At 41.0% G+C, this 26,057-nt stretch overlaps 1 protein-coding gene across 15 annotated transcripts in view; it reads left to right on the forward strand.

Annotated features, from left to right (window-relative positions):
• The window catches only part of AMBRA1 (autophagy and beclin 1 regulator 1), a 198,378-nt gene that overhangs the window by 129,140 nt on the left and 43,181 nt on the right, over nt 1-26,057 (forward strand). For all 15 annotated transcript variants that reach the window (XM_054439737.2, XM_054439746.2, XM_054439747.2 and 12 more), the window contains one exon: nt 23,494-23,604. In XM_054439737.2, the coding sequence (XP_054295712.2) occupies nt 23,494-23,604 (111 nt within the window). The remainder of the gene's footprint in view (nt 1-23,493; nt 23,605-26,057) is intronic.

The raw sequence follows: 26,057 nt of genomic DNA on the forward strand, positions 1-26,057 counted from the left end.
TGCGCCTTAGTCCCAGCTATTCAGAAGGCTGAGACAGGAGAATCGCCTGGACCCGGGAGGCAAAGGTTACAGTGAGCCAAGATCGTGCCACTGCACTCCAGCCTGGCAACGGAGCAAGACTCCATCTCAGGAAAAAAAAAAAAAAGTAATTTTAGAAATATGATGGTTAATTATCAGAAGAAAAACAAAAAAGGTTTGAAAAATGATTGCCTCTGGAGAACAGAAATCAAGGAGGGTGGGTCATGGGGCTGGAGGCTGCCATTTAACTTTATTAGTCTTGAATACTTTTTAACTTTAAAAATTATGGGTAGGTAGTACTTTGATAAAAATATAAATTTGAAAGCTATCCACTGTGTAATTTACTTACTCAAAAATGTCAAAAGATTTCTCTTTCCTGCCACACAGATGACAAGTTCCTTATCTTTTTTCAACTGATCTCTTTTACTATTTATATAAGCCTTTGCTTCCCACTGAACTGGTATTAGCCCTTGACCCCTGAATCCACTTTGAGCAGTAACCTCTTTCTATCCTGAACCATTCTCCTTTCCACATGCTTCAAGCCCTAGCTCCTCTGTACTCTGTAAATTTCCTGCTCCTTCTCAGGTTGCCATTGGTGCCCAGTGGCCCCTTCCTAAATGGCTGTGGCTGTGGTTGGTCCCCTCATTAGATACTCACATTGCCCTTTTTTTTTTTTTTTTTTTTTTAGACAGAGTCTTGCTCTGTTGCCCAGGCTAGAGTGCAGTGGCGCGATCTCGGCTCACTGCAACCTCCGCCTCCTGGGTTCAAGTGATTCTCCTGCCTTAGCCTCCCAAGTAGCTGGGACTACAGGCGTGTGCCACCACGCCTGGCCTCATTTATAATGCTTTTGATGGAAGTCTTATCTCCCCAACTGGATTGTAGGTTCCAACCAAGCAAGAAGTACATCTTATTACCATTTTATATACAACTTCCAGAGTGCTGTTTGATAAATGTCTATTTAATATTCAGTTCTCACTCAGCCATCAAAAAGCTTTCTGTTTTGAGATCACTATTCTTTATTCTAGGCATGTCTCAAGACTCTGTACTTTAGTCTAGATCCCAATTCTGTGTATCTTTGTCAGCCTTAGTGAGGTTGAAGGCCAAGGCTTTATCTCTTTGCTGCTGATACTGTCGCTGGTTGGCACAGCATGCTAGTGGTTTTTTATAGAACATAGCATGGACAGTCGCACAATTTCTGTGAATGTTTAAGCAAGATTGTATGTATACATTTCAGAAGTTCTGTGTTACTTATGAGAAGTGCTAATTTATCATGAGCATCACTATTTTGGGGATGGATGAGCCTTTTTCCTTTCTACCTCCTTACACTGATGATCCCTTACGCTGCAAAGAGCCAGGAAAAACCAAAAGTAAATAAAGCCCTATGCAGTCTCCACTTTTTCTCTTTGCAGTCTCTAAGAATAACCACCTGGCTTTGCATGCTCCCTAGAGAGGCTTCCTCTGTGATATATCTTAGCCTGTTGAGCCCCAAAGTTACCTGAAACATTTAGGTCACTAGTTTTTAATCTTTAGAGAACAGTGAACTCTCTGAGAAAGTATGGTAAAAACTTAGACCCTACACTCAGAAAAAAATACGTACACATAACTGTAGTAATGTGTGCCCAGGATTTTGTTTTTATTCCAATATGGTAAGGACAAAAGATGAAGAAATGATTGCCGTTGAAAGGATAGTTTGTTCCTTACAAGAGATGAGCCTGTGCCATGCCACACAACACAAGGCCACATGGGGAAGTACCAGGGATTCAGGAGGCAGAAGGAGGGCAGGGAGGAACATGAGCCTTTATTGGGGTTTCTAGGGGAAGGGATGGGTGAGGCTAAGTAAGTTTAGGATTGGATCAGTTTGAATAATTTTGGCAGGGTCTGGGCTATAGGTGTGGGCACTAGTTGTCCATACTTGGCCCTGGGGTGATTTAGGGCTGGGGAATATTGTCTTGGTGTTTATTTTTTTTATTTTTTATTTTTATTTTTAGAGAGGGAATCTCACTGTGTCGCCAGGCTGGAGTGCGGTGGCGTGATCTCGGCTCACTGCAACCTCCGCCTCCTGGGTTCAAGTGATTCTCCTGCCTCAGACTCCTGAGTAGCTGGGATTACAGGCACCCACCACCATGCCTGGCTAATTTTTGTATTTTTAGTAGAGACGGGGTTTCACCCTGTTGGCCAGAATGGTCTCAAACTCTTGACCTCGTGATCCGCTCGCCTTGGCCTCGCAAAGTGCTTGGATTACAGTTGTGAGCCACCCCGCCCGGCCTTGTCTTGGTGTTTAATAAAGGAGGTAGTTAGGGTATGGACTCTGGATTGGTTGGTTTGCATATCAAAGGCAAGTTGTTTGCCATCTCTAGGAGGTAACTACCCGTGGGAGGTACAGTTGCTTATCTGCAAAGCCCCCAAGATGTCAAAGCATCATAAAATATAGAAAATTAAAAATATTAATGTAATAACACACTCATGAACACATGCACAATTTTATTTGCTATTTCAGGGGTTTCTTGAACCACCTGAAGCCTATCTGTAGACCCAAGGTACAAAACCCAAGTTGGGTCCTGGGAGCTCTGTGCCTTTGAATACAGTATTTGAGTTTAGTTTAGACCATCTCAGGAAGGTGCATAGTTAATTATTAAATCCAGGGAAATGCAGCAACTGCTCAACTTTTTTGGTAAAGCTTTTCTTTCTACTTTGTTTTGACTTTTATACTAGGAGCTTATTTGTGGGTATTTTGTGCCAAGAGGGATAAGCCTGCATTCTCTAATTGCTGCATCAAGTCTGCTCACAGGGCATCCTGATGACATTTTAAATACATGGAAATTTTTGAATGCATGAAAACATCTAGTGCTGATTCTCTGGCACCTGCTCTTCTCTTCTTGGAGTTTATCCCATTGCCTAATTCTGTACATTGTTTCCAAACCTTTCATTAACCATTGTTGGAATTTTTGCTTTTTAACCTCAGCATCCCCACTTATCTTTTGAACAGAAACAAAACCGTCTCTCTTTTGAACAGAAACAAAACCGTCTCTGACTACTAGGCATTTCCTAGAGTGAAAAGCTCCCTATCTCTCCTTTTCTGACTTTTCAGAGCATGTAATGGCTGTGCTAATCCTGTTGGCCCCAAGGTAAGAGCCTTGCAGAGGCTAACAAAGGAGAAGGCCTGCACCCACTTGGATCTTCCACAGGCCAGAGCAGGAATTTTTTTTTTTTACATTTTACCAACTTGCAGAGGGAAGCCCGCCCACCCTGGCTTGTTTTGGCTGCAGTTATATTTCCCCTGCATGAAACCATCAATTTCTTAGTGCCCCGAGTACTGTGCTATGTAGACTTCCAGAAGTTGGGTGCTTTCCTGGAGTTGCAGAAATCAGACAAAAGGTTTTTAGGAATTTTGGAAGTGCCATTCTGATGATTGAGTGGGTATCTTCTCAAAGCCAAAGATACTCTGAGTCCTGGTTAACAAATTGAGTTGTAATTCTGTGCTTTTGTGCAAGGTACTCTTTAGTTAAGTGCAAGGATTTGGGGGTACTTCAGTCTCTCAGAGGGATTTAAGGTAGTCCGTACTCTTAAGGAGCTGACAGTTGAATAGTCCGAGTCAGATATATTCATGTAGCCCTTTGTTTCTTTAATTAATATGGAGTTACTGCATACCTCCTACAGCAGAGCATCAATATATTTTATATAAAAATGAAGAAACTGTGTATGTTCTTGCTGTCAGAGACACCTACTAATAGTGTACCATGGGGATTCAGATTCAGGGAAAGTGTTGAATGGGAATAGAACAGGTATACTTGGCTTGTGGATTTTGAGTTGGCCTCTGGTGGGCTGAATTTTAAACCCATCCTCAAGTGGAGTGAATAATGGTAGAGCATCCTGCGGAGGGCAGGAGATTGAGCAGAAGAACTGTAACAGAGTAAGAGAGAAACAAAGTGCCATGGGGCTTCTGAAGAGGAGATCATAATCAAGTTAGTGAGATTAGAAAAGACTTAGAAAAGGGGATTATTGGCCAAACGTGGTGGCTCACGCCTGTAATCCCAGCACTTTGAAAGGCCAAGGTAGGTGGATCACTTGAGGCCAGGAGTTTGAGACCAGCCTGGCCAATATGGTGAAACCCCATCTCTACTAAAAATACAAAAATTAGCCGGACGTGGTGGTGCACGCCTGTAATCCCAGCTACTTGGGTGTTTTGAGGCAGGAGAATCACTTGAACCCGAGAGGCGGAGGTTGCAGTGAGCTGGGATCGCACCACTGCACTTTAGCCTGGGTGACAGAGTGATACCCTGTCTCAAAAAAAATAGGAGGGGGGTGAATTATTCAAGAAAGTACTTGAATGAGGAGATGAGGGATGAAGGGGATTTTAGTAAACATTGACTAGGGCAGGGAGGAAGGAGTCTAGATAGTGGGGGCAGTATGAGCAGAAGGTTTAAATGTAGGGATGTGTTTAAAACACATGTACAAAGTGATGGGTATGGAGAGCAGTGGGAGACAAGCGCAGAGGGGTAGATGACAGACAGGTCCAGATCGAGGAGGGCCTTGAAGACCAAGGAGTCTACCTCAGTGTAGTCAGTGAGGAGCCACTAAAGCTTTAGAGCAGGTAAGTGACAATCAAAAATCTGCTTTTAAAAACAATCTGGCATTGAAGACAGGAGTGAGGAGAGTAAAGAGGAAGATAGATAGTTTTGTATGGGACAAGGGCCTGGCACTTAGTGTTGACTGCAAGATTATTTCCTGGTTTCCCATACCCCAAGGGGCATATAGAGAAGCTTGCAGGTTTTTGTGTATTCTTTATGATGACCAGCAACAGAGTTGGTCTTAAAAAGGTGTGTGCTTACACCGCCGTGCTCACTTGTTTACACGCATCCCTAACTTGTGATAACAGGTCCAGGGTTTTCTGGGAGGTGCATGCAGCTCTGACAGAAAGGGAAACACCAAAATACATTTTAATCTCCTTTGTCAGATATCTCTTGTAAAAGCTAGAAATTTGCCACAGGCCTTTCTCAGACATTTATCTAACCTGACATTAAAATTATGAGGGATGAAGGGGATTTTAGTAAACATTGACTAGGGCAGGGAGGAAGAAGTCTAGATAGTGGGGGGCAGTATGAGACTTAAAATTAAGTCTTTCTTGTTTTCAGGGTAAGATGTTATATGGCATCAAGATGGCATTGAAGAGAAATGCTTGGGCCTGGGCATGTGTTTGCATGTTTCATCTGTGCAGACAGACTGTTCCTAGTTTGAACTCAGGAATCCCTCCCATGGCTTTAGAGTCTCTGCCTTTGTGGGGTACAAAGTTTATGTGACCATATGTCACTCAATAGCTGCCTGCAGAATGGTTTCACCAGTGCAGTAGCTCAGGCTTTACATGGTATGAACTTGATTCATGAAGACTCAGGACATGTTTCTGTGGGCATAATCTTTTGTGTCAGGAATTCCAAATAAACGGAATGTAGACTTTCTGCCTGCCTCTGGAATTTAGTGGGACTCCACATCCCCAAGTGTTTAACTTTAGCCAATTATGACCTCCCCCATACTATGTTGGTCAAGGCTTAAGATTGTGGGAAAGCACGTAAATGTTCTTTCCTTTGTGTTCCCAGTTGTTTGCTTTCGTTTGCTTCCTTCCTTCCTATTGTGAGAAATTTTAAAAATACTTGCAAACATATGCCCAGAAATTTTAAAGTAGTATCTATATAGGCGTATATATGACATGCATTTGTGCTTCCACAACCAAAATTTAATAGTTATTGACATTTTGCCCTATTTGCCTCAACAAATTGAGTTGTTTTGCCCCATTTGTCTCAACAAGTTTATTGTATTTTATTTTTCGAGTCAGGGTCTTCCTCTGTCACCCAGGCTGGAGTGCAATAGCAGGATCACAGCTCACTGCAGCCTTGACTTTCCAGGCTCAAGAGATCCTCCCACCTCAGCCTCCTAAATAGCTGGGACTATAGGCGTGTACCATCATGCTTGGCTAATTTTTTAATTTTTTGTAGCAATAAGGTGTCATTAGATTGCTGAGGCTGGTCTCGAGCTCCTGAGCTCAAGGGATCCTCCCACCTCAGCCTCCCAAAGTGATGGGATTGTAAGTGTGCACCACCACTCCTGGCCCTAATTGTTTTTTATTTAATTAATTAATTTATTTATTTTTGAGATGTGGTCTCACTGTGTTGCCCAGATGGGCCTTGCATTCCTGGCCTCCAGCGATCTTCCCACCCTGGCCACTCAAAGTGTTGGGATTACAGGTGTGAGCCACCGTGCCTGGCCTCCCAACAGATTTTTGAAAATGAAACATTTCAAATAAAGTTGAAGTTCCTTTGACCCCTTTGATTATCTTTCCCACTTCACAGAGAGGCATCTGCTCTTATGACTTTGGTTTATATAGTTGTACTTTATCTTTTATAGCTTAATATGTTAGTAAAATATTGTTTTGTATTTTAAGAGTTGTGTTTATGCCGGGTGCGGTGGCTCACGCCTGTAATCCCAGCACTTTGGGAGGCTTAGGTGGGCGGATCACGAGGTTAGGAGATCGAGACCATCCTGGCTGACACGGTAAAACCCTGTCTCTACTAAAAATACAAAAAAAATTAGCCGGGCATGGTGGCGGGCGCCTGTAGTCCCAGCTATTTGGGATGAGGCAGGAGAATGGTGGGAACCCGGGAGGCGGAGCTTGCAGTGAGCCGAGACTGCACCACTGCGCTCCAGCCTGGGCAACAGAGCAAGACTCCATCTCAAAAAAAGAAAAAGAGTTGTGTTTATATAAATGGGGTCGTATGCATATGGATCATCATATAACTTTTAAAATTCAGTTTTATAAGTCCATGTTGATATAGTTTGATTGATTTGATTTATTTCTGTTGTTACATAGTATTCTAATAGTCATTCATATGTCTTGTTGTCTGTTCCCGATTGATGAACATTTAACTTTCTAGATTTTTCACTCTTATAATGTGCCCTGAAATCCTGTACACATGTGGTGTTTTCTCTAAGATGTTTACACAGAGATGAAATTGTTCTGGCTCATCTTCAGTTATATAGCACAGATTTTTTGGCTACTAAAGCTATAACACTCTTACTTCTTAAACATGTAAAAGGCATCTCAGGGTATTATTCTGACTGGCACTCAGTGAAAAGAGGGAACCTGAGGCTCCTGAACTTCACTGGTAAATCCAAGACCAAGGAGTTTTTCTGAAGTCCTTCAACTCTTTAGCTTCATGGAATAAGTAAATGTACGTGTCAAATACAATGGAGATTAAATAGTAAAATGTATATATTTTTTACTTCTCTGTGGTATTCCAGGTTGTGTGTGTGTGTGTGTGTGTGTGTGTGTATATTTTTTTTTTTTTCTCTTTTTGGGTGGGAGATGGAGTCTTGCTCTGTTGTCCAGGCTGGAGTGCAGTGGCGTGATCTCAGCTCATTGCAACCTCCACCTCCCAGGTCCTAGCAATTCTCCTGCCTCAGCCTCCCAAGTAGCTGGGATTACAGGCACATGCCACCATGCCCGGCTACTTTTTGTATTTTTAGTAGAGACGGGGTTTCACCATGTTGGCCAGGCTGGTCTTGAACTGCAGACCTCAGGTGATCCACTTGCGTCGGTCTCCCAATCTAGGATATAAATTTTTTATTAAGTTGTTATAAATATAAGTGTCAGTGTCTTTGACCCCCTTTTAAAATTTATAAAGTAATATAGTTTCACTGTAAATAATTCAAGTAATACCAAAATATATACAGTAAAATGTTCAAATTTCTCTTCCCACTCTTCCAACCCCATTCCCCAAAGTTTGATTGGTTTGTAACATCTTTCCAAGTTTTTTTCTATGTGTAATCAAAAACATATGTATATTTATACATCCGTATAGTTTTCATCATTTTATTTTGTAGTGGGGATGGGATCATACAGAACAATATCCAGGATTTCTGTCTGTGTATCTAGATCTGCTTTATTCTTAGTAGTGGCTGCGTGGTGTTCCATGGTGTAGTTAAACATAATTTGGTCACCTATTTTCTTCCCGATGGATGTTTAAATTTATTTATAATGAAAGACAAACTCTTCTTGCAAAATGTAGTTGCTTTGTCCTGTTCCTGGATGTATATACCATACTAAAAACTCCTTTAAATTATGATTTGGTTCTGTATAATTCAGCCAGTCCCTCTAATACGCATAGGTAGTAAAAGCCATCTAGGACCTGTTATGTCACTTGCAGAAGGAGCAGTTTCTAAGGCCAATGGTGACATTCCTTGTGTATTTCATGTTTATGGATGGGAATATTCTAAACCCATGGCTGGACAGTATCTAAAATGTGAGGGGCTGGGCATGGTGGCTCAAGCTTTTAGTCCCAGCTACTCAAGTGGCTGAAGTGGAAGGATCACTTGAGGCCATGAATTCAAGGCTGTAGTGAGCTATGATCATGCCACAGCACTCCAGCCTGGGCGACAGAGCAAGATCTTGTCTCTTAAAAAATTAAAAACTTAAAAAATATTATATGAAGGAAAAGTTGATCTCTTCTCTCAAGGAGTTCACCATCTCAAGAAGAAGGAAAAATCACACAGTACCAATGGAAAATCGATGGCTCATTGTACACAGAGACAAAAACACTTGAACTCAGAGGAAACTTTATGTACTTGTAGTCAGGTAACCTAACAGATGACAAAGTTTTGTGTTATGAAAAACAGCTAATAGTGTGTAGGCAGGGATTTCTCTCTAATTCAGGAAAGCTTCTGGGAGGAGGTGGGGTTTTAAACAGGCTTCAAGACTGAAAAGGCTCATCTGGATGGCTGTGTTCCAGGTGCGTCCTTTTAGCAGCGTCACAATATATGGCTTGCTAATATTGCTTTTCCACTGTGTGCCTGGCGTTAATGTTTGAACACTGGATTTTAATTAGAAGCTATTTCAAATTAGCTATCTTTTTATGACAAGTGCTGTTCTCCTCAGATTCTACAGCATATGCCTGGTTCTGGGGACTTCTCAAGTTTCAGAGCAGTTTATGCTGTGAAACAGACCCATTCACCATGCTCTCTCCCACTTATTTTTGCTCCTAATTTTCCATTAGTGGGTTCCTGCACTTCAGAACAAGGGTCTGAAATCTTTTTTCCATTTTAGGATCTAAAGGAAAACAGCATGACTGGGCCAGTAGGGCAGAATGTCTTTTTTTTTTTTTTTTTTTTTTTTTTTTGCAACGGAGTCTTGCCCTGTCGCGCAGGCTGGAGTGCGGTGGCGCAATCTCGATTCACTGCAACCTCCACCTCCCTCCCCGGCTCAAGCGATTTTCATGCCTCAGCCTCCTAAGTAGCTGGGATTATAGACATGCGCCACCACACCTGGTTCATTTTTCGTATTTTTAGTAGAGGCGGGGTTTTACTATGTTGGCCAGGCTGGTCTCGAACTCCTGACCTCAGGTGATCTGCCTGCCTTGGCCTCCCAAAGTGCTGGGATTATAGGCGTGAGCCACTGCGCCTGGCCTAGCCCGTCTTCTTATAAGTAACCGTCACCACCAAATCCATTAAGAATCACTAATATTTTAACCTTACTCAAAAAAGCCTCAGTTCCATTACAGTAACCAAGTCAGCCAGATGCTTTACCTTGATGCCACAAATCTCAAAATTAACATTTTCCTTGAACCTAGTTGTGGAACACCCTCAAGATTGTCAACCGTTAAATTTTTCCCCTCTTCCAAGGTGAATGTGAAGTTGGACTGAGTGTTGTATTTAGGAGTCCATTTTCCAATCTAACCTCACCTTTGACCTCCAAGTTCTGTGGGCTTTGTTAGCCCTTGGAGCTTAGCCTCTCTTGTCGCTGGGTAATGGTAATGTGGCAGTGATTGCAGTGGACTGACACCATGCTGTCCTTAGCCTGAGTGAAGCAGGCTTTGAATTAGAGGGTTCAACAGGCTTGGGAGCTCTTCACCTTTCTTCACTGGGAGCAGGCCTGTCCTCTTTCTTGCATGTTGGCCCCAGCTGACTTAGCTGTAATACTGTACCCTGAAATGTACAGGTGCTGATTTGACAGGAGCTTTTCACCCTTTAGAAGCTGGGCCCCCTAATGTGAATGTAGGCTCATAGAGCAATAATTCACGTGTAGGTGGCCTGTAAGGAAAGTTTTAACAAAAGAGTTGGTTAAGAAGCTGATTTATTTTCTTGCTTTAACTCTCTTGTCATGTGCTGAGTGGGGGCGGAAGAGGAGGGGAGGGTGGGGACTGGTGCTGCTGAAAGCATTTATCTTCATTTCTGCCATCTCCCAGTGTTTATTACCCTGTGATCGACAGATGAGGAAAGCTGCCAGTCAAACCCACGTTCAGCACATTTCCATTTCCCTTCATTGCAGATTTTAGGCTTTTGAAATCTGCATCCTCTTTGCAGCAATAAAGGTCGTTTCCCTCCTGCTGCTGACAAGCCCAAGACCCTCTGGTCCAATTCCACTCGCTTGTGCTTCCACCAAACAATAAAAGCTGCGGGAGTCTCAGCAATTTAAGACAAGTGATTGGTGAGAGCCATTTAGTGTTTGAGTCAGTCGCTCTCTTTATCTTTCTCTCTCAGCTTTTTCTCCCTCACTCCTTTTCCCTACCTTCACCCCTCTCTTTGCCCATTCTTGTGCTGCTGAGGCGCCCCCTTAAGCAGCTGCATTGCATAATGATGAGAGGCTGACAGTTTTCCTGGCTTCACCTAGGGACCCACCTAAGCCAGTGTCCTCTGTTGCTGGGATTAAGTATTGGCAGTGTCAGGTTGTGAGGAATGTATTAGTGGAGGTAGAGTAATTCTTAATACTCTTATCCACCTGCATGTCTTTTGTCAGAGGTAGAGGCTTTGAGGAAATCCCTGCCTGGTGGGAGCGAATGCTAGATGTTTGTGTTTTTCCTTAACACTACGTTTTTTGGAATACTGTTCCTAGTAATCTTTCAGTAGCATGTGTTCTTGTGAGCTTATTTGTTTTTGTCTTAAATAATGTTTGTGGGTGGAATAAAGGTAATGATACCCATTTCTTTGAAAATGGATGTTCTGCTTTCATAATTACTTGTCCCAATTACATCATTAGTGTAAATGCAGGTAATTGCTTCATTAGGACATATGTATTGAAGGAGGGAGGGCAAGTCTACAGCATGGTGATAAAAACAGGCCTCATCCTCTTTCTCTACCCACACAGGAGCATCTCAGCTTGACTTCAGGGATCCAGGAGCCACCAGCCACCCTGTAAACAGCCCAGATTAATCCTGGGTTTCAGTGTGATGGGAGGAAGGAAGGACGACATAGTAAAGAGCAACTTACTCACTTTCTTTGGGGTGGTAACTCATTGCTGAACTCTGGATGGCACTGGTGCATTCAAGGCAATGTGATTGAATCATTGGGGATTACTGAATTAGGGAGAAAAGTATTGTTATGGAAGCTGTATGCTTTCTGAGGCTCACCAGGCCTGATGGCATGAGCCCTATCCTCTGTTTGAGTTATTTGACTGGCTTTTTAAGGGAGTCTCCATTCTCATTCTGGCCATGACAGATCAAGAGGTTATATTCTCCCATCAGACCTAACTACTTTCCTGTAGAGTTGAATATTATTCTGATTTTATGCCATGTCTGTGAATGTCTTTGTGTGCACACTACCTAGTTATGCATCTCCTCTTTCAAAGCACGTTAAAAGATGATATCAATAGTATATGATTCTGCTTATATGAGGCTATCTAAAATAGTCAAATTCATAGAAAGTAGAATGGTGGTGACCAGGGACTGGGGAGAGAGGGAAAGAGAATTGTTTAACGAGTAGAGCTTGAGATTTGTTACATACATACAGTTCTACTGAACTGTACACTTAAATATGGTTAAGATGGTAAACTTTTATGTTGTATTCTTTTTAGCACAATTAAAAAAAAAGAAAAAGAAAAACTAGGCTGGGTGCAGTGGCTTATGCCCGTAATCCCAGCAATTTGGGAGGCCAAGGCAGGAGAATCATTTGAGGCCAGAAGTTTAAGACCAGCCTGGGTAAATACTGAGATCCCATATCTACAAAAACAAATTTTTTTTTAATTAGCTGGGTGCGGGGTGGCATACACTTGTGGTCCCAGCTACTTGGGAGGCTCAGTTAGGAGAATCACTTGAGCCCAGAAGGTTGAGGCTGCAGTAAGCTGTGGTCATGCCACTGCACTCCAACCTGGGCATCACAGCAAGAACCCATTTCCATCTCAAAAAAAAAAAAAAAAAAAGCTAATACCAGATTCCTTGTTCACTTACTACTTACTCCAGATAAGAAGGCTCTATCTATCTACTGCTGTGTCTTTAATGAATATCAGGTTAATTTCTCTTTCTTTTTTTAATATTTATTTTATTTATTTATTTATTTATTTATTTATTTGACACGGAGTCCCGCTCTGTTGCCCAGGCTGGAGTGCAGTGGTGATTCTCAGCTCACTGCAAGCTCCGCCTCTCCGGCTCACACCATTCTCCTGCCTCAGCCTCCTGAGTAGCTGGGACTGCAGGTGCCCGCCACCATGCCCAGAGAATTTTTTTCTTTTTTTTTTTTTGTATTTTTAGTGGAGACGGGGTTTCACTGTGTTAGCCAGGATGGTCTCAATCTCCTGACCTCGTGATCCACCCGCCTCGGCCTCCCAAAGTGCTGGGATTACAGGCGTGAGCCACCGCACCCGGCCAATTTCTCTTTTTTTTTTTTTTGACCTGTTGTAAACCTTACTCTGCTGTGGTCATGTAATCCTGGTTTGAATTGTTTTGAGAAAATTTTTTATGAAGCTGTGATACATAGGAATATTTCACAGTTTGCCAGGCATGATGGCTCACGCCTGTAATCTCAGCACTTTGAGAGGCCAAGGTAGGAGGATCACTTGAGCCCAGGAGTTTGAGATCAGCTAGGGCAACACAGCAAGACCCCGTCTCTAAAAATTAAAAAAAAATTTAATAGATATTTCTTTTCCTTTCCTCATACACTGTATTCCAGGCCTTGCTATTTTTCTTGTTGAATTCTCAGACTATCATTTGCTTTATTGGCCTGATCCAGTGCCTTTGGCCTCAATAGTATCTTTTTCAGGTCTGCCCCTAAAGTTCATGATTTGCATGTGGACTAATATTATCCTTCTTCTTTGGAGCCTTTAGGAGTTTATTGGACAATAAAATTATGTTGATTTGGGGGCCTAATTCCTACAAATAAGACATGTAACCATTGAAGTCTGTATTTACAAAATATTTACCCTTTAATTCATGTTAAATATATTGCAAACTTGTTTAATGATTAATCTCAGCATCAGATTAAATGACTGGTAGAGTAGTTATTAAACTGCCTAAATATGATAGACCAAATGCCTTAGTCAGAACATTTCCTATGCCAGAATTATAGACAGCCACGTGGTGCTTTTTTGGGATTTTATTTTTGTGGTTTGCAGAAAATGATGTTCCCTAATACTCTTCATATCTTTTGGCCTCAGAAAAAAGTGAAGACTCTATTTCAGCTATAGAGATAATACACTCAGAATTGGTCTTTGAAGCCCTACTTTTTCTTTACAATGGAAATAATTCTATTTATCTCAAGTCCTTTTATGATTGCTGGTTTTCCACACAGTATATTTTCTATAAAATAAAAACTACTATTTAATTCTCTTATGAACCTATGGTTCAGTTATAAACATATAATAGAATATTATTCAGTCATAAAAAGGAATGAAGCCAGGCAGAGTGGCTCGTGCCTGTAATCCCAGCTACTAGGGATGCTGAGGTGGGTGGATTGCTTGAGCCCAGGAGTTCAAGGCTGCAGTGAGCTGTGATTGCACCACTGCATTCCAGCCTGGGTGATAGAATGAGACCTTGTCTGTTTGGGGGAAAAAAAAAAAAAGTGAAGTACTGAAACATGCAATAAGCATGGATAAACTTTGAAAATGTTATGCTGAGTGAAAGAAGCCAGACACAGAAGGCCACTTACCATATGATTTCATTATATGAAATGTCCAGGAGAAGCAATTAGTGATTGCCTAGGGCCAGGGCAGGAGTGGGACAGAGTAAAAGGGAGTGACTGTTAATGGGTACGGTATTTAGGGGAGATGAAAATGCCTGAAATTAGACAGTAATGATGGTGGTTGTAAAATTTATTTGCTGATGATTACACAACTGTGTGGATATGCTAATAACCTTGAATTGTATACTTTAAAATAGGTGAATTGTAAGTTATATCACAGTAAAGCTATAATTTTAAACAGACAGACACACATACACATTTGGGCATTTTTCTCAATGTCAGAATCATAAATGAGAACTCAGAGAAACTTGGGACACTTCTAAGCATGGGAGAAGTCTTCTTATTTGTCATCAGGGACTCTTTCCAGATACCAGGCTATCGGATACATTGACTATGATTTTAGATTAGATTAAATGATGATTAGAGTGAGTGTGACTGAGTACTTAGTTATACCCCCTTCTTAGGACAGATTTTAAGACTGCATTTGAATGAAGCTTTCTGGAAAGAAGATTAAGTGTTCTTCCTAGGATGCCATTCAGATATACTTAGAAAGGGAAGATGGTTTCTATGTTTAAATAATTATTTAAACATAGACTTGCTCTGAGAATTATTTTTCATAAACAGAAGCCAGTGTATTTATTTACAGAGAGCTCAGATAATCCATAAGAGAAAAGTTAAAGTAACCAAAGCTAGGTAGGGTAGCATGTGCCTGTTGTCCTAGTTACTGGGAAGTCTGAGGCAGGAGGATCACTTAAGGGCCAGGAGTTCAAGGCAAGCCTGGGCAACATAGTGAGGCCCCATCTAAAAAACAAACAACAACAACAACAACAACAAACCTTAAAATACCAAAGGTTTTTAAAATGTGCATAAGATACTAGTAGACCATCTAAAAGATACACAGTGAGCTGGTAAACAAATGAAAAGATGTTCACCGATACTCTTAATTATTAAGGAAATGAAATGGATCCAAAAAATAGGATTACCATTTTTCACTTCACAAATTGATAGACATTTATTTGAATAGTGTTTTCTTAATAACAGCATTATTGAGATATGATTCACCTACCATACAGGCCACCTATTTAAAGTATACATTTCAATGGCTTTTAGTAAATAGAGTTGTGCAGTCATCACCTCTATCTAGATATTTCGTATCATTTTTATCACCTCCTAAAAAACCCCATACACATCAGCAGTCACTTCCCCTTTCCTTCTCTCACATCCCTCCAGCCCGAAGCAACTGTCAATCTGTTTGAAAAGTTGATAAGTTGTTCAGTTGGACCTGCCCTGGGCTTTCTAGTCTCAGCTCTCTTCCAGCTCAGCTGGTCAGGAGAGCTGAGACTAGAAAGCCCAGGGCAGGTTCATGTAACAACCAAGCAGAAAGGTAGTAATTGTGTCTCCAGGATGATGAGCGTTTACATCCCCAACCCCATTCTTATTTCATCTTCCCAGCAGCAACACAGTCAGAGATGGCCATTCTGAATTACAAAGTCTCAAGTTAAACAGATTTTTCAGGACTGAAATGTAATTTAATCATTTCCTTCTTTGCAACTTGCCCTTTTTTACCCTCCCCGAATTAGCTTTTCTGATGGATTTGCTAATGATTCCCATTGTTCAGTATCTTCACTGAACTGTTGAATCATACTTTTCATTTCCCTTCTCCTAGAACAAATCTTAGAGAGAAGCTGTGAAGCTGTTTTGAAAAAAGATTCCCAATTCTTTCCAAGCAGCAGAAGAGAAGTTTCTGAGAGAAGCAAAGGTAGAGAGATGCACAGAGGCTATTAGGCTTGTCAGAGCTCACCTATCATGTGACTGTGATGATTATTATGATTTTATCCCTAGACACATTCCGGGAGCTCTGGCCTACAAGTTGAAGACCTGACTCTGGAATGAGACTTGGCAGCTTGGTTTTTGCCATTGTTGTTGGCTGATAGTTAGCCAGGATCACTGGATTTAAGCTTCTTTTCCTCCTTGTTTTGTCTGTCATCAGAATAATCTTTATTTCTTCTTTTGCTCTAAGCCTCAATGAAAGGAATTTCTGTGGTTATATGATAGATATGAACTATCATGACTAGTATTGTCCTTATGAACAGCTGCTGTTCCGACTGTCTCCTAGAATGTGAATGGAAGTCATGGCCCCTCTCTCTTTTTCAGGTTTATTAAAAGTTGAGTGGAAAGTACAGACAGTTCCCATATACTCCCTCCCCTTACACCCACAGGCTTCCCCACTCTCCACACCAGTGTGGTACATTTGCTGCAGTTGATGAACCAACGTAGACACATCAGTATCACTCAAAGTACGTGTTTACATTAGGGTTCACGCTTGGTGTTGTAAATTTCACTGGTTTTGGCAAATGTATGTGCCATGTATCCAACATTGTAGTAACATACAAAATAACTTTACTGCTTAAAAAATCTCCTTGTGGCTGTACATGGTGGCTCATGCCTATAATCCCAACACTTTGGGAGGCCAAGGCAGGTGGATCTCTTGAGTTCAGGAGGTGGAGACAAGCCTGGGCAACATGGTGAAACCCCATCTCTACAAAAAATACAAAAAAAATTAGCTGGTCATGGTGGCACACACCTGTAGCCCCAGCTACTCGGGAGGCTGAGGTGGGAGGATCATCTGAGCCCAGAAAATTGAGGCTTCCGTGAGCCGTGATTGCACCACTGCACTCCAGCCTGGGCAATGGAGTGAGACCCTCTCTCAAGAAAAGAAAAAAAAAAAAAAATCTTGTGCTCACCTGTTCATCTCTCCCTCCCTGCAAACCAACCCCTACCAACTACCCATCTTTTTTCTGTCTCTATAACTTTTCCTTTTCCAGAATCTCATACAGTTGGAATCCTATAGTATGTAGCCTTTGACTTCTTTCATTTAGTAACATGCACTTAAGGTTCCTCCATGTCTTTTTGTGGCTTGATAGCTCATTTCTTTTAGCACGAATAATATTCCATTGTATAGATGGGCCACAGTTTATCCATTCATCTCTTGAATGAAGAACATCTTGGTTGCTTCCAAGTTTTGGCAATTATGAATAAATAAATAAAGCTGCTATAAATATCCATGTGTAGGTGTTTGTGTGGACATTAGTTTTTTTTTTGAGACAGAGTCTCGCTCTGTTGCCCAGGCTGGAGTGCAGTGGCATGATCTCAGCTCACTGCAAGCTCCACCTACCATGTTCAAGCGATTCTCCTGCTTCAGCCTCCTGAATAGCTGGGATTACAGATGTGCGCCACCACACCCGGCTAATTTTTGTATTTTTAGTAGAGATGGGCTTTCATTATGTTGGTCAGGCTGATCTTAAACTCCTGACCTCGTGATCCGCCTGCCTCGGCCTCCCAAAGTGCTGGGATTACAGGTGTGAGCCACCGCGCCCAGCCTATATTAAGTCTTGAAGTCGGGTTGTGTCTATCCTCCAATTTTGTGTTTTCCTTCCATATTGTGTTGGCTATTCTGGGTCTTTTGCCTTTTCATATAAACTTTAGAATCAGATTGTTAATATTCACAAAATAATTCAGGATTTTGATTGGGATTGTGTTGAATCTATAGATCCAGCTGAGAAGAATTGACATTGTAACAGTATTGAGCCTTCCTATTCATGAACATGGAATATCTTGATAATTTAGTTTTATCCTTTGTGATGTCTTTCATCAGTTTCGTAGCTTTCCTCCTGTAGACCTTGTACATATTTTGTTAGATTTATACCTGTTTTTTATTTTTTTGATGCTAATGTAAGTGGTGGTGTATTTTTAATTTCAAGTTCCAGTCATTCATTTGTTCATTGCTGCAATGTAGGAAAGCAGTTGACCTTGTATCTTGAAACCTTGCTATAATTATTGAATAGTTACTGGAGTTTTTTTGTTGATTCTTTGGGATTAGACAATGATGTCATCTGGCAACAAACAGATTTCTTCCAATCTGTATACCTTTTATTTACTTTGTTTTGAGGTGGTGGGGGGTTCTGATTGCATTAGCTAGGACTTCAATATGATGTTGAAAAGTATTGGTAAGAGGGGGCTTCCTTGCCTTGTTCCTGATCTCAGGGGGAAAGTATCTAGTTTCTCACCATTGAGTATGATGTTAGTTGCAGGTATTTCATATTTCTGTTTTCTGGAAGAGACATTAGAGAACTGGTACAATTTCTTCCTTAAATGTTCAGTAGAATTTAGTGAAACCATCTGGGCCCAGTTCTTTCTGTTTTAGGAGATTATTAATGATTGCTTCAATTTAATAGATATAGGCCTATTTAGATTATTTGTCTCTTGTGTAAATTGTAATATACTGTGTCTTTCAAGGAGAGTTAGTCCATTGCATGTAGGTTTTCAAATTTGTAGGCATATGGTTGTTCATAGTATTCCCTTATTATCCTTTTGGTGTCCATGGGATCAGTAGTGATGGCCCCCCCTTTCTTTTCTGGTATTAGTAATTTGTATCTTCTCTCTTTTTTCGTAGTTGGCCTACCTAGATGTTTGTTTATTGATCTTTCAAAGTTTTTGGTTTTATTGATTTTTCTCTATAGGTGATTTCCTATTTTCAATTTCATTGGTTTCTGCTCATTTTTTTCTTCTGCTTACTTTGGGTTGAATTTGCTCTTTTTCTTCTTTCTTATGGTAGGTGCTTAAATTACAGATTTTAGATCTTTCGTCTTTTCTTATACATGCATTCAATGCTATAAATTTCCCTCTAAGCACTGCTTTCACTACATTTCATGAATTTTGAGAAGTCATGTTTTCATTTTCATTTAATCCAAAATATTTTTAAATCTCTCTTGAGACATATTCTTTGAGCCATGTGTTGTTTAGAAATGTATTGTTTAATCTGTCGTTTTATAGGATTTTCCAGTTATCTTTTTATTACGGATTTCTAGTTTATTTCTCTTGTAGTCTGCAAGCATAATATGTATTATTCCTTTTCTTTTGTATTTGTTACATTGCGTTTTGTGGCCCAGAAGGTGGTCTATCTTGGCCTGGGCTGTTTTCAAGGAGAAAGTTGCCAAATAGTATAGGGCCTAGACAGTTTATTTTAATCTTCAGATTAAACACTTCTGTCTCTTGGCCCTGGCACACTATTTGGGCCATTCTCTTAGCAAGGACATCTCTCTATAAGCTGTCTGTTGATGCTGATGTAAGTAGTAGTGTAACTGTAGATGAAATACACACAGAGATTGGAGTAGATGACAGATATAACTTTAAAGGCCATTTATTAGACACTTAGTATTTGCCATCACTATTTATTTATGTATTTATATACAAGATGGTCTGGCTGTGTCACCCAGGCTGTAACTGTAGATGAAATACACACAGAGATTGGAGTAGATGACAGACATAATTTTAAAGGCCATTTATTATGCACTTAGTATTTGCCATCACTGTGTCTGTCTGTCTGTCTGTCTGTCTGTCTATCTATCTATCTATCTATCTCTCTATCTATCTCTCTATCTCTCTATCTACAAGATGGTCTGGCTCTGCAACCCAGGCTGTAGTGCAGTGGTGCAATCTCAGCTCACCGCAACCTCCACCTTCCAGACTCAGGCTACCCCACCTCAGTCTCCTGGGTAGCTGAGACTACAGGTACATGCCACCACACCTGGCTAATTTTTGTGTTTTGTGTTTTTGGGTTTTTTGAGACAGAATCTTGCTCTGTTGCCCAGGCTGTAGTGTGGTGGTGCAATCTCATCTCATTGCAACCTCCTTCTCCTGGTTTCAAGCAATTCTCATGCCTCAGCATCCCAAGTAACTGGGACTACAGACACACACCACTATGCCTGGGCTAATTTTTGTATTTTTAGTAGAGGTAGGGTTTCACCATGTTGGTCAGGCTGGTCTCAAACTCCTGACCTCAAGTGATCCGCCTGCCTTGGCCTCACAAAGTGCTGGGATTACAGGTGTGAGCCACTGTGCCCGGCCTTTTTTTTTTTTTTTTTTTGCGATAGAGTCTCACTCTGTCCAGGCTGGTCACAAATTCCTGGGCTCGAGTGATCTGCCCGCCTTGGCCTCCCAAAGTGCTGGGATTATGGGCGTGAGCCACCACGCCCAACCACTTTTTATTTATTGTCTCAGTAAGTTCTTCCAACAATCCTGTAAGTTGTAGGTACTATTATACCCTTTTCTACAGATAAGGAAACTGAGGTTCAGAGAGATTAATTTATACAAAGTCACACTATAGTAGATAATGACAGGAAGTGTCAAAATCTGGTCCAATTGATTGTGAAACCTGTATTCTCAAAACAAAAAACAAGCTGTAAGATCCCATTGGCAGATATGGAAAATTGAAGTTGTAATGCTGTGCCTTGGATTAGTTTCTTTCCATGACTATAACAGCATCACTTGTTAGCAGCAGACATTCTAGTAGTGGTGCTAAGAGCACCTAGCCTGGAGTTAAAATGTAGGATATGTTTATCTAGCTTAGCATTTCTCAACTAGGAATGATTTTTATCCCCAGGGGACATTTGGCAATGTCTGAGACATTTTTGGTTGTCTCAACTATGTGGAGCGGGGTGCTACTGGCATCTAGTGGGTAGAGGCCAGGGATGCTAAATGTTCTGCAATGCACAAGACTCTTCACACAAAGAATTATCTGTCCTAAAATTTCAATAGTGCAGAGGTTGAGAAACTCTGAGTCTAGCTTGTTCCATTCTGTCATTACTACATGGGAGAACCTTGAAACCTTAGAAATCCATCAACAGTCTCTCAGGATTTGGTTTCTGAGGCTAAGTGCCTCGTATGTAAATACTTTCTAGCTCAGTCCATTAACCCCCTCTGGCATGCCTTCATCTTAGTGGCCAGAGGCCTACTAAATGGTTGGGGTTGTTTTAATAACATCAGGCTTTTTCTCCCTGTTGTTTCCAAGAGACAGGCTCGGTTGGCCTACAATTCTTGCAGAAAAGAACCTGCTAACAGTACTCTAATCTGTTACTGGCATCTTTAGCTCCCTAAACTGTATTTATATGACCAAAAAAAATGACTCTCCTTGGTGCCAGGCTTCATTCCTCCTCAGCACCCTGGCACCATTGGCAGAGAGCACCTCCCCAGTCTCTTCCACATAGTGGCAACCCTACATGTTGATTTTATGGCACAGCTGTGCTCCAGACAACGTTTCTTGAGACATGGACAGTACAGGATGCCTCTGGAGCCGGGATTTGGGAGTCTTAATCATTTGTGTTCCCATTTGCAGATCCACAGTACTCAAAAAGCATCTGGTATTATTCCTTAACTGTTTTCCTGTTTGTGGTTCTTATCCCTTCCCCCAGAATAAGCTCTTAAAATATGAAGTTTGTTTTTTCAATTTATTTTCTACCCTCTGTTAGCAACTAGCATTTTGTTCATCATGTACTGAGAAAATCAACTTACCTTCTACCGTTTGGGGTTGTTAAAAGCTGGAGAAAATGATAAGGAACTAAAGTAATTTGAGAGAGACTAGTGGTCAAAGAGGGGTGTCAACCATCTTGATAAGCAAGCCCAGGAAACAATTCAGAAACTCAGTGGAATTCAGCCTGGATCAGAATTAAATGGAATAATTCCTTCCGGGGAAGTGGTAGACCTTGTAACTAAAGAATGATTTTCATTATCAAAGAGGCATAGAAAAATCAAGAAAGTTCCTTTTAATAAAGTCCTTCAGGTATCTTACCCTCCTCATGACCCAGAGGTTCAGCAAAAGTCAGATATAATTATTAAAGGGGAATTTTCTGTGAAGGTTAAAGCAAGGGTATGTATTTACCTCATCTGAATGATATGCCACAGGGACCTCCAATAGAGATTTGAGGTCAGTGGACTCACTGACAGCACACCCCCAAATGCTGTCGTTCTCAGGTCTCGGGGAGAGCATGACTGGGCCTATGTCTTTGAATTTGCAAGATTTTAAAGGATGTCTTGTTTTGGGGGTATTCATTTATCTAGAGCAGTTTGTTTTAGCCTTTATTCCATTATTGTCCTCCTGAGGAACCTTTTTAGACATGTTTTCCCTACTTGTCTCTCCTCCCATGAAATTTTAATATCACAGATACAATGTGTATCTATTTATATACTCTGATGCTTTGGAGGGGAACAAATGATTACACTAAGTTTTTTTTTTTTTTTTTTTTTTCGCCCCTTTGAACCAATTTTTACCCCCATGGGGATATTTCCCATGTTGAGAATGCATGATCTAGAAGTATCATCATTTTGGAAATGAACTGTTATTTGTACTTTTCCTTACAAATTGAAAATGGGACAAAGACAAGACTATCAATAAATTAATGCTGAAAATTAGTCTTCTGACACAGTGGCCAGCAGCAACTGGAAGAGTGCAGAGAGTACTTTTCTCATATTTCTTGGCTTGTATGAAGGTTTTCTCTTTGAACCATCTCTTGATCATTTGGGGAAAGAAAGGGAAACACCAGGAGTAGCAGTGCAATAAATGCCGCTCTCTAAAAGAAAAAAAATACAGTTCACAAGATGCTTTTGCAGTGATGTGCAGAGGAGGAAGACTAGGAGATACTGAAGAATCTGGGTATGAAATTGTCCATTTTTCCAAGGCTGGTAAACTCTAACAAGTTCAGTTTTTCAAAGTAGCCTTTGATTTACAGCTGAGAATACCATTTAGGTTATCTAGCATACAAGAATGTTCTATTCTCCCAACAGGGTTTGACTCTGTCTGATCAGAAGGAGGGTGGTTGTGTATGAAATGCACCTCAGAAGGAGGAGGAGGAAATGACATGTTCATGTAAATGAAATACAACTGCAAATTAAAGTGTCACCCTGTTAAAAAAATCCATTTTTTATTTAATTGGTTACCAAGGAAAAAAATGTCATACAGAAGAATATATCTCAGAGAAAGTTAAACCCTGAGATGTTACAAGCAAATGTGGATTCAAGGAGGTTCTTAGGGGGTAGGTATTATAAAAGATGGCCTTAATAAAATTATTCTGATGCTACAAAGCGAGGCTCATAAATTTTTATTGTGTTACGTGCCAGGGGTCCAGAAGAGATGAATGAATATTACCTTATTTGTTTTTTACTGTCTGTTTCTATCCAATCAGCTGTATAGTAGCTGCCTCTTCCCTGGAGGAAGCCTGTTTTTGAGATGCCCTATTAAGAAGAAAGTGATAAAGGAGGAGATACTTTGTCTGAAAGAGTGCTGCTTACTATCAGGATGTCCAGTGACTGAAATGCTACTGGCTTTTCTGTGTTAATGGTGTCTTCCCATTTTTTTCATTTTTCTTTTCTCACATTTTTGTGAAAATTCACCTGTCTCTTTTAGATGTTGATCCTACCAGACCATGTATATACAGTACCTGCCACGTTGTTGGCACTAAGTAAATGTTAAGTAACAATGGGAAGGACTGATGAATGGGATTATATTTCCACATTGAATTGTTCCCTGACAAACATGCCTGGTTTTTCTTTGAGACAAAGACTTGCCAGATGGGACTCATTAGCTTTCTTTAGCCATAGTCTAGTTTTTCCTCTTCTCTCCCCGCTACTAATCCCAGTATTGTTTTATGTTTTGCAGTGGAAACGTGGATAAATAATATAATGTGCTGTCTTTGACTTCTTCCTCATAAGGGGCAGTGATCGGTGATGGACAGTCTGCTGTGGCCAGTAACATTGCCAATACTACCTACCGGCTCCAGTGGTGGGACTTCACCAAGTTTGACCTCCCTGAAATCAGTAATGGTAAGTCAATGTCAGATGGGGGTATCAGTGGAAGGGTTATATTTGCTGGTGAGCCAGAACTCAAAAATTCATGGAGCACTGGGTTTTTCGTCATCCTATTGAGCAGTTGTTGTCTACATGCCATTTCTGCACCTCTTCTGTAACTTTTCTTTTCAGGTCCATTAACCAGATATCAACCATACCGTACACTTAAGTCTATTAAGATCTGGATTAATCGAGTTTAATTAACATCACTGTAGTCTTTCCTAAAGGGTCACAAGGTTTAGCTCTCGGATCCTACACTCCCTTCTCTTTCTCTTCTTTTCAGTTCCACCTAAACTTTAGGTTTTGGCCAGTGAACTACTAGTCCGCAAACTCTTCAGAGCAGAGAAATCTTTGTTTTTGTGTCTACTTCAGTACCTTACATTGTTTGCTGCTGAGGTTGGGTGCAAGACATGTTTGCTGAATTGCTTAATTGAGAGTTACAGGCTGGGCGCGGTGGGTCATGCCTGTAATCCCAGCACTTTGGGAGGCCAAGGCAGGCGGATCACTTGAGGTCAGGAGTTCAAGACCAGCCTGGCCAACATGGTAAAACCCTGTCTCTACTAAAAATACAAAAATTAGCTAGGCATGGTGGCATGCACCTATAATCCCATAGGGCTTAGTTGTTCATATCTGAAGCTGACATTTTTCTATCTTGTCTGTGTGATATTATAAGACTTTGCCAGTTGCCTTAAAATAATGAAGATATTCTATGTCTGTGGCATTTCCTGATATGCCAGTCTTCATATCTTTATTCATCTCAATGGTATGGTTGATATCTGATTTACAAACATGACTGTTTCAGTTTCCTTGCTTCTAGTGAAGTCTGCAGTCCACATCCCAGTTGTTCTATTGGAATCACAACATTTTAAACCTCTCATTTCACTTTCTACCTCGTGAAGGGCTCTCTCTCGCACATTTCTGAGAGTGATGGTCCAGCCTCTGCTTGACTGCTTCTGATGATAGACCACACTGACAAGGTGGCCTGACCATCACTGCTAGATTTGTGTTAAAATATTCTTTCGGCCAGGTGTAGCAGCTCACACCTGTAATCTCAGCACTTTAGGAGGCTGAGTTGGGAGGATCATGTGATCCCAGGAGTTCAAGACCAGCCTGGCCAACATGATAAAACCTCGTCTCTACTAAAAATACAAAAATTAGCTGAGTGTGGTGGCGCATGCCTGTTTTCCCAGCTACTCGGGTGGCTGAGGCACAAGAATTGCTCGAACCTGTGTGGCAGAGGTTGCAGTGAGCCAAGATCACATCCCTACACTCCAGTCTGAGTGACAGAGTGACACCCTATCTCCAAAAAAAACACACAATTAATTGAGCATGGTGGCGTACACCTATAGTCCCAGCTACTTGGAAGGCTGAGGTGGGAGGATCACCTGAGCCCAGGAGGTCGAGGCTGCTGTGAGCCAAGATCACACCACTGCACTCCAGCCTTGGCAACAAAGCAAGACCCTCTCAAAAAAAAAAAAAAAAAAAAAAAAAAAAAAAAAAAAGTTTGTTTTTTTTTTTGTTTTTTTTTTTCAATAAGCCACCATTTCCCTTGTCAGTTTCTCCCATTGGTCCTACTTCTGTCTCTGAACTTCCATAGTATAAATCTCATAATGCTTCTTTCAAGTGACAGTCCTCTGACTATTTAAACTAAGCTGCCATTTTCCATTAAATCTTTGTTGAAAGGTCAAACCTCCTTAGATTCCTTTCACTGATTTCCAAATCCTTGACAGTTCTGCTCCTCTTTCCTTTTAACTTTCAGTGGAGGAGGGCAGAAAAGAATAGAAAACTCTAGATGTGAGCTGTCGAATACATAGTACAGTGGTGCTTCAGACACTATTAGCTTACCCTATGGTTTCAGCAGTTTTTTCAGAAGCCACTCTTGAATTTTTAGTCACTTAAAATTTCTTGATAATTGTTAATAAACCAAGACTCAACCTTCCTGTACTTGTACAGCTTGATCTTTTTTTTTCTGAAACAGAATCTTGCTCTGTCACCAGGCTGAAGTGTAGTCGAGTGATCTCGGCTCGCTGCAATCTCCGTGCTCCCAGGTTCAAGCGATTCTCCTGCCTCAGCCTCCCAAGTAACTGGGACTACAGGCACACGCTGCCACACCCAGCTAATTTTTGTATTTTTAGTAGAGACGGGGTTTCGCCATATTGGCCAGGCTGGTCTCGAACTCCTGACCTCAGGCGATCCACCCACCTTGGCCTCCCAAAGTGCTGGGATTACAGGCATGAGCCCAGCTTATCTTTTAATAACGAAAACAGATTTGTATTTGTTTCTATTCAATTTTTTCTGTCAACTGTAGTTTCTTTTTCCTGCCTCTCATCATCTATTTGAACTTTGTTTTAGTCCTTCTTTCTCAATATTCCATTGTCTACTAATTCAATAAACATGCTTTTCTGTCTTCTTTCAGATTGTTAGCAAAA

Source organism: Pongo pygmaeus, chromosome 9 (genome assembly GCF_028885625.2).
Source record: "Pongo pygmaeus isolate AG05252 chromosome 9, NHGRI_mPonPyg2-v2.0_pri, whole genome shotgun sequence".
In the NCBI taxonomy this organism is placed as follows: Eukaryota; Metazoa; Chordata; class Mammalia; order Primates; family Hominidae; genus Pongo; species Pongo pygmaeus.